This window comes from Argiope bruennichi, chromosome X2, assembly GCF_947563725.1.
Source record: "Argiope bruennichi chromosome X2, qqArgBrue1.1, whole genome shotgun sequence".
NCBI classification, from domain to species: domain Eukaryota; kingdom Metazoa; phylum Arthropoda; class Arachnida; order Araneae; family Araneidae; genus Argiope; species Argiope bruennichi.
In genome coordinates this window covers 134,456,595-134,466,538 of record NC_079163.1, presented here as the reverse complement: position 1 = coordinate 134,466,538, position 9,944 = coordinate 134,456,595, and the positions used below count along the sequence as shown (strand labels likewise).

Genomic DNA, 9,944 nt, shown 5'->3' with positions numbered 1-9,944 from the left:
GCAGACAGAGACAGTTATCAGTTAAAAACTGTTCAATCTGTCGCCCACGAATGTTTGTATTTCCTGAACCCCACAAGGAACTATGTGCATTGAAATCTCCAATGATCAAAAATGGTGTTGGAAGCTGGTCCACCAAGTTGTTAAGTGCTTGTAAGTTAATGACATCATGAGGTGGTAAGTAGATACTACAGACTGTAACCAGTGTTCTGATATGAACTTGTACAGCCACAGCCTGTAGAGGTGTATGTAAATTTAACGGTGTGCTTGGGTATAGATTTGATGTCAAAATACAGACACCTCCAGAATTGTGCACTCCGGTGCCTGCATCTTTCCGAACACAATTATAGCCTCGTAGTTTTAATGGAATGTTGGGTGTCAAGAAGGTCTCTTGAACACCAAAACAAACAGGATGAAAGGTGTTGATAATGGTCTTCATGTCCTGAAGTTTGGACCGAATGCCGCGACAATTCCACGAAAGGAAGGTACCCATTAAGAGAGATGTATCACAGAATTATAAGGAGCAACAGTAGGAGTTGCAGAAACGTCGCAACTCATATCAAAATCATCCTCATCTTCCGATGGGTGCAGTTTAAGGTCGGGACTATTACGTTTACCACCGAATACGGACGTCAAGTCCTTATGTGCTAAACCTTGTGCCGCTAGTCCCAAAGCGACAGAATTTTTTCTAATAGATTTCTTAAGTTTCGCAGATAGATCTTTCTGCGTTTGGCCACGCTTTGCAAGTTTTAATTTCATTGACTTTTGAGGTCTAGATTTGGTTTGAGGTTTTACTTGTTTGTCAGTGTCAGAAGCACTGTTTATGGATTGTTCTGTATCCGATTCAGAGGTTTTCTTTCCTCCTTTGACAGATTTCGTACAACTGGGACATGTACAATTTGCACAAAAAGATTTTTGGACAGCAGACGCATAACTTACACCAGGCGTAGGCGTTTGTATTGCGATTTTCCGCCTAGCCTCAGGATATGAGATGTTTTCCTTGATTTTAATTGTTGTTATTTTCTTTTCTAAGATCCAACGTTCACACGATCGAGAGAAGGATGTATGATTTCCCCCGCAGTTCACGCACTTTTCTTGTGCGGTACACTGCTGGCTATCATATTCTTTTCCTGCACAGCGGGCGCAAGTGAGGGTCCCGCGGCAGTTCGCCTTCGAGTGGCCAAAACGCTGGCAGTTAAAACACCTCAGGGGATTAGGTATGTATGGTCTGACAGGTCGCCTTATATATCCCACATATATAAATTCAGGTAATTTTGGCGACTTAAAAGTTAAGATATGGTGTTTTGTCTCAATTATATTGCCGTCTCTCCGGATGGTAATGCGGCGGACATCTGTGACACCTTGAGACTTCAATTCCTTTGTAATTAAGTCTACAGGAAGATTCAGTATTTCACCACAAGTTATGACACCCTTAGATATATTTAGCGAGTGGTGAGGGCTGACACTGACAGGTATTGTAGATAACGCTTTCAATTTTTGAATTTGCTGGGCTTGCTTTCGGGAATTTACCTCGACAAGCAAGTCACCAGAACGCTTCTTGCGAATAGATGTAATGTCACCAACAGTTGCAGCGATAGCCTTTTGCACTAAAAATGGCGAAACGGTTTCAAACGTTTCATTATTTTCGGAAATACGTTTGATGACGAAAAACTTATCAAAATGGTTTTCAAAATTGACTTGTTGAGGAATAATGTGACGCCCACTAAAGGGACCTTTCTTGGGAGGAGCCATATGATATTGAAGGAGATTCGGGCCCGACGGCACCGCCCACCACGGAGCCCTACAAGGGAAGGCAATTACCGGCTCTGGTCTTTTCCAGCCTCGGCATACACCTCAGTGCTAGCCGGAACCTATACGCTGGGAGTTACCCCCGGGGACAGTGACCACCCTTAACGCCAAGCCCAAGGAGTAACCCCTTCGCTTGATCCCTAGCAGACTAGCCACTCGGGTGACCATCTACCAGCCGATTGATGCACAGGGGACCACAGTACACCACCCGTCTTTCAAATGGGTCGCCAAGCACGGCCAACACGTGGGACATTGGCTGTCCATGAGAAGCAAGAAGCAAACAGAGTGGCGACAGCTTCTCATGGAGAGCTCCCTCGCCTACCCTCGAGGGAAAGAAAGAAAAGGAGACAGCAGAAGGCGTAGTGGAGAGTAAATCATAAAGGGAGTAAAGATCCCTGGGTACCTCGGGATTGGGACACCCGTACTCACCTGTAGTAGGTGAGCCCCTGAGGGGTCACTGACATTGAAACTTGCTAAACGTGGCATGTCACATAAAGATCTTTCTGTCAAGTTACAAAAATCTTCTTCTCGGATGGTTGGTTGGTTGGTTGGTTGTTGGGTTTATTGGCGCAAGAGCCAATCCTGGCTATACTGCGCCAAACGTATGGTTTAATTCCATCCTAAAAATTATGTGGTTAAAATTTCAAAAGCAGACGATTCCAGTAAAAAACAGACATCTTTAAAAACAACAATGGATGTATCATTTTCAAACATAACAATGATTTCAAATGTACAAATAAAAAAATTAAACAAAAAATAATTTATATGTGGATATAGAGTTGAATAGCTTTTAAAAAGTTAAAAATATTCGGGTGGTAATTCTCACCCACCAAGTCAGCTAAAGTTAAAGACGGTGAATGGATTTCTTGATTTTCTTGATTTTATTGGCACAAGAGCCATAATGTTGGCCATGCTCCGCCAAACTGTGTTTCTCTGGCTTAAAATATACAATTTCAGCTATAAAAACAATGTGAAAATTTTTAAGAAAGATAGAGAAAACTTAGATATATGGATAAAAACCTATTGATTTCAAAAATGCAAAAATTTGAACATGTGGTGTCTTACCAAGTAAGAAGGGTAATAAAGTGTTCGTATTTTGAAAAAAGTGCAAACGTTGAGCATTGAAATTTGGACATTCTGACAATATATGTTGGACAGATATTTGACAGTCACACTGGGAACATAGAGGTGGTTGTTCACCTAGTAACAAGTGGCGATGGGTGAATCTCGTATGCCCAATACGTAAACGGGTTAATACTGTGTCTGCTTTCCGATTGGGTAATGAAGACCACGGTTGTACATGAGGTTTAATAGCATGTAGTTTATTGTTAGTTTCAAAATACCACTGAGCTTGCCATTTGGAATAAAGAAGCCTTTTAGTGTGCTTGTTTAAATCGCTTACAGGAATAGATGTGACTGCTGAAATACTTGCCAATTTAGCAGCCTTGTCTGCTTCCTCATTGCCCAGAATTCCTACATGAGAGGGTACCCAACAGAATGAAATAATAAAATCTCGAGAAGTCAGTTTGTTAAAAATATCTATAGCTTGGAAAACCAAAGGATGATTATGACGATGAAGATAAAATGATTTTAGGGATTGTAACACACTTAGAGAATCGGTATAAATAATAAACTTTTTTCCCGGTCTCTCAGAGATTTCTTCCAATGCGTATAAAACCGCAGTTATTTCTGCCGTAAAAATTGAACAAAAGGAATAAAGTGTAAAAGAAATGACTCTATCTGGTAAGACAACAGCAAAAGAGACATTATTAGATGATTTTGACCCATCAGTATAAATGGGAAGAAAGTCTTTGTATTGCTGTCTGTGTTCACGGAAAATTTGCTGATAAATAACTTCTGTTGTCCCAGATTTGTTAAAAGTGTTGAATGGGTTTAAAAATTGCATATTAAGATTTTTCCAAGGTGGAAAGCCAATTACCAGCTGTGGAGTAACGTGTAGGTTAAGTAAGTTTTCTGAAAGGAAGTTTTGGACTCTTGTAAAAAACACTGGTGCTGACGACTTTCTAGCCTCTTGCAGTCTAACTAAGAAAGGGCGAAGTTTAAAATCAAAAAATGGATGATTCATGTTTGACTGAATTTTAAAATAATAATTCAAAGACAGCATTCGTCTTCTTACATCAAGGGAAGGTTCATAACATTCAATATAAAGGCTTTTCACAGGGGATGTCCTAAAAGCTCCAGAACAAAGTCTGAGTGCTGTGTGATGAACAGAGTCCAGTTTTTTTAAAACACTTTTTCTGGAAGACCCATAAATTTCGCTGCCGTAATCCAATTTAGAGAGCACCGTGGCTTTATAAATTTTAATCAAGGATTCTCTATCCGCTCCCCAAGCTGTAGATGATAAGACTTTTAAGATATTCAAAGATTTTTCGCATTTTTTCCTTAACAGTTTTATATGAGGGAGAAAGGTTAGCTTTTTGTCAAAGATTATACCCAAGAACCTGATCTCATCCAAAAATGGAATGATTTCCTCATTTAATTTAATTTCTGGGTTAGAGTGTAAATTTCTTTTACGGCAAAAGTGGACACCCGCAGTTTTTGATGTAGAAATATTAAAACCATTATTATTGCACCATTGTGTTATACCATTAACTGCAATCTGCAGCTGTCGTTGTATAAAATTCATATTTATCCCCGTACATGAAATGTAGAGGTCGTCAACGTATAAATGGCCCTTCACAGTAGGCGATAGTTGTCTTAAAATACTATTCATTTTTAAAATGAAAAGCGTCACACTTAAAACGCTGCCTTGGGGAACACCTTCCTCTTGGATGAAGTCTGAAAATTCGGACTGCACTTTAACTTGAAATTTCCTGAGTTTCAAAAAATTCCTTATAAAAATAGGTAGGTTTCCTCTTAGTCCATGATCATGCAAATCTTTCAAAATCCCGTATCGCCAGGTCCGATCATATGACTTTTCGATGTCAAAAAATATGGCGACTAAGTGCTTTCTTTGTAAAAAAGCGAGGCGGATGTCTGTTTCAAGGGCCAGAAGATTATCGGTGGTGCTACGACCCCTCCGAAATCCACTCTGAGATGGATGAAGAATGTTGTTGTTTTCCAGGTAATAAATTAGTCTACGATTAATCATCCGCTCAAGTAATTTACAGAGGCAACAGGTTAAAGCAATGGGACGATAGTTTGATGGATTCTGAGGATGTTTTCCTGGTTTAAACAAAGGAATTATTATTGCGTTTTGCCAAATAGTAGGAAAGTAGTGTTCGTGCCAGATACGATTGTATGAAAGTAATAAGGCTTTTTGAGACTCGGTTGTTAAATGTTTGATCATGGAGTAGCTAATATTGTCCGATCCTGGAGAAGAGTTGTGGACACTAGATAAACATGATTGCAATTCCATAAACGTTAGATCGCAGTTGTAGGGCAACGTAGTCCGAGAATTAAAATTTAACGCTTGTTTTTCTGCGTTCCTTTTGTAATTCAAAATTTGAGGAGGGTAATTTTGGCTGTTAGAAGTATATGCGAAAGTTGAAGCAATGCAATTTGCAATATCTTTTAAGGATGAAATTGTATTTCCTTTATGTACTAAAATAGAAACGGTGTTAGTGTGAGAAACACCTGAAGCTCTTTTTACTTTATTCCACAAAGAACGGCTGGATATTTTAGAGGTAATATTGGAGACAAAGTTTCGCCAAGAAATTCTTCGACTGCGTCGTTGAATTTTTCTGGATTCTGCTCTGGTCTTTTTAAAATAAATAAAATTTTGTGTGGTGGGGTATCTTCGAAAAATACTCCAGGCCTTTTTCTGTTTTTTGTATGCCTGTTGGCAATCGGCATTCCACCAGGGCTTGTTTTGTTTTCTTCGAATGCCAGACGGTTTTGGGATAGAATTGTCTGCCGAGTCGATTATAGTGTTGACAATATGTTTTAATGCTTCCTCAATAGTTGAAGATTTAATTACATGAGAGTTAATATTAGCCAGAGAGGTGAACTTCTGCCAGTCTGCTGCATTTAAAACATATTTAGGAGGATGATAAGAACCAGTGATACTGTGTCTATTATCTGTTAAAATTAAAGGAAAGTGGTCACTATTATATAGATCATTGTCAATCGTTAAATTTAGAAAAGGTAGGAGTGCTGGAGAACATACTGCCAGATCAACTGAATGGAATGTTCGCGTTGGTAAATGAAAATGTGTTTTTTCATCTGTATTTAAAAGGCATAAATTATTGTCAACAAGCAGTTGTTCGATTTTTTGACCTCGTGTGTTTGAATTACAGCTACCCCATAAAGTGCTATGACCGTTAAAGTCTCCCAAAATAATGAACGGAGTTGGGAGTTGGGAAATTAAGTTATTCAGATCTGTTTGATTAACTGTTTCGTTGGGAGGCAAGTAGAGACTGCAAATGGTGATCAAGGATTGCATATGAACGCGTATTGCTACTGCTTGAAGATTAGTGTTCAGAATCAGAGGTATGGATGGGATATTACTCGCTGTAAGAATTGCAACGCCACCAGAAGCTCTATTTTGTATATGGTTCTTGCTAAAAATTTGGTAATTAGGAATATTATTTTTATCTGTTTTAAGATACGTCTCTTGTAGTGCAATACAGGTTGGTTGATATTTATAAATCAGGTCTTTAAGTTCTGAAGACTTGTTCATAAACCCTCTACAGTTCCAGGAAATAAATGCAGCCATTAATTACAAACCAAAAAACAGAAAAAGGAGAAACTGACAAAAGTAGAAGACCACAAAGGAAGCTAGAAATCACCAGCCTCACTGGTGGACATTTCATCTTCAGATGGGTGAACTTTAAAAAGTGAATCACTATCTTCACCATCATCATTAAGATTTTTCTTTCGAGAGTCTTTTAAAAAATCTTGTCGGGTAGGTGATCGATTTGCAGACGTACTTAAAATATTTTCATCTCTTTTATTGGTTAGTAGGCGAACAAGTTTGCTAGATTTCGATTCTTTCACTTTCTCTTTATCATTTGACTTCTTCATCATTTTTTTTATTTTCTCGAGCACTTTTTGCATTAGTCTTTACAGGGGATGAATTGTTCTTTGTGGATAAGGATATATTGGGATTATTTGGAGACTTATTAGTTGCCGTCTTTATATCTAATAAATTATTTGTAAGAATTGCAGATGCATTTGCTTGTTCATCCCTGCTAATGGTTGGATAAGGTGGATTTGGTTGAATCGTTGGTACAGGAGTTGAATTGGTAGTTGAATGTGATACGGCGGAGGACGATGAAGCATTCTCCCAAGACTTTTTAATTGCAAGAAGTTCAAGCCAGTCACTTTTTTTAATTGTTATTAGTTCATTATTAACAGGAGAATTTGCTGTTGTAGTTGTTTTAAGATTATTTATGGCAGATGTTGTTTGTTGTGATGGGGGGACTGATGGATTTAGTGCAGATGCATAAGAGAGGTTTGGTTTGGGTGTTCTGTCGGTGACTATTTTTCGAGCATCTGGGAAAGAGAGATTTTTCGTTATTTTAACTGTCAGGATTTCTTTTTCTAATTTATAATGTGGGCATGATCTGGAGTACGAGGGATGATCACCATCGCAGTTATAGCATTTTGTTTCGGTAGAATTGCAGGTGTTGCTTTCGTGGTCTGAACTAGAGCACCGAGCACAAATTTGTTTTCCCCGACAAGCCGTAATTGTATGGCCAAACTTTTGACATTTAAAGCAACGCAAGGGATTAGGTATAAAAGTTTTAACCGGGCAGTTTATATATGCTATTTTAACGGATTTTGGTAATACAGGAGTGTCAAATGTAAGAATGAGATGTTTTGTTGGGAAGTTCTGACCATTTCGTTTGATTGTAATTCGGCGGACTGCTATGACTTTTTGGCTTTTCAGACATTCTAGTATATCTTCTTCCAGATCTTTTTCAAATTCACTTTCGGAAATAACACCTCTGGAATGATTAAGTGTACGATGTGGAGTGACTTTGACGTCTATGTTCCCTATTTTTTCTAGTTTCAATATATTTTCAGATTGTTTCATATTCATGACTTCTATTAAAAGTTTTCCATTGTTCAGTTTTTTAATTGATTTTACCTCTCCGACAAGGGCAGAGATACTTTTATGAATTAAAATGGGAGATATGTTCTTTAAGTCATTATTTTCAGAAAAAACTATAAAAAATTTCAAAAAAGCATTACTGTGTTGATTATTTGAAAGACCCATGCGATATGGTGAATGATTCGGGCTCGACGGCACCACCCATAACGGAGCCCAACAAGGGATGGCAGCCACCGGCTCTGGCTCTCCCCAGCCTCGGCGCTTACCATGGTGCTGATCGAAACCTATACGCTGGGAGTCACTCCCGGGGACAGTGACCACCCTTAACGCCAAGCCCAAGGAGTGACCCCTTCGCTTGATCCCCTTGAGCAGACCAGCCAAATGATTGGGATACCAGCCGATTGATACACCGTGGACCGAAATGTACCACCCGTCTAATGGGTCGCCACGCACGGCAAACACGTGGGGGTATTTGCTGTCCATGAGAAGCAAGAAGCAAACAGAACGGCGACAGCTTCTCATGGAGAGCTCCCTCGCCTACCCTCGAGGGAAAGAAAAATCACAGCCAAAAGCAGAAGACCGAGGGGAGAGTGAACATAAAGGAGCATAGATCCCTGGGAACCTCGGGATTGGGACACCCGTACTCACCTATAGTAGGTGAGCCCCTGAGGGGGACGGTGAATGGAAGAAACGAATACGATGAGAATTAAAAGCAGGGCACTGGACCAAAATGTGATATACTGTAAAATCCAGTTGACAAGTAGGACATGTTGCTGCTTTTTCGCCTAGAATTAGATGCCTATGAGTGAGGCGGGTGTGTCCTATACGGAGACGAGTCAGTTTGACATCCATCTCACGTATAGGGAGAACAGGCCACAAACTAATGGTAGGTTTGATAGAACGTAGCTTATTTTGAACTTGAATGTTCCATGTCTCCTGCCAAGAAGATTATGTGTGATTAAAAACAGCCGTCTTAACATCAGAAAATGGAAGTCCGATTCTTAAAAACTCCGTCGCAGATTTTGCAGCCAAGTCGGCGTTTTCCTTAACAAAAATGCCCACATGACCCGGAACCCAACAAAAAATTATATTAAAACCATCGTTTTGTAATAAACGAAGTGTAAACAAAATACGAACAGCAATCGGATGCATCAGATAATGATAATTAGAAAGTGTTTTCAAGGCGCTCATGCTATCGGAATAAATGATAAAATTACGCTGAGTAGAAGGCGAGATTTTTTGCAGAGCATAAAAAATGGCCACTAACTCAGCCGTAAACACAGAGCAGTAGTTGTGAAGACGATAGCTCACTGTCTCAGATGGAGTTACAATGGCACAACCAACGTGTCCATCTGATCTTGAGCCATCCGTGAAAACTGGTATAAAAGAAGAATACTGATGGTGATGATACAGAAAGAGTTGTTGGAAAATTATCGGAGGAGTTGATGATTTATCGGTTCCAGTGAAGGGATTTAAAAAAGAAAATTGAGGGATATCCCAAGGTGGGAAGCTAAAAGAGTCATGAACTTTAACATGAACATCGTTAAGATCCGAATCGCATAGTATTAATTTAGTTCTCTCACTGAATGGAAGGATGTGAGAGGGACGGGCATCATATAGTTTACGAAGACCAACCGGAAGATACATATGACAAATGGGGTGATTGTGAACGGACTTTATACGGTAATAATATAAAATAGATAAATTCTGACGCCTTAATTGAAGAGGGAGTTGATGGCAAATGACATACAGGCTCTCAACCGGAGAAGTGCGAAAGGCTCCAGAACATATTCTTAGAGCAGTATGGTGTATGGTATCTAATCGCCGCAAAACTGTTGTACGTGCAGAACCATACACCATGCAACCGTAATCAATGCGGGAAAGGATGACTGCTTGGTAAATACGGAGCAGGGGGGTCCGATCGGCACCCCAAGTTGTTCTAGACAGCACTTTTAAAATATTCAATAACCTCTCACACTTTTTCGGCAAATATAAGACATGCGGAAGGAAGGTGAGCTTCCGATCAAGAATCACTCCCAAAAACCGTATTTCATTAACAACTGGAATTGGAATATTCCGAATATGAATATTCGGATCAGGGTGAAGATTTCTTTTTCTG

General features: G+C 39.5%; 1 protein-coding gene across 1 annotated transcript; it reads right to left on the bottom strand.

The window, feature by feature from the left end:
- Positions 1-489: 489 nt before the first annotated feature.
- Positions 490-1,749, bottom strand: LOC129959903 (uncharacterized). Its single transcript, XM_056072801.1, has one exon. It carries the CDS (start codon positions 1,747-1,749, stop codon positions 490-492), a length of 1,260 nt encoding a protein of 419 aa, XP_055928776.1.
- Positions 1,750-9,944: the final 8,195 nt, after the last annotated feature.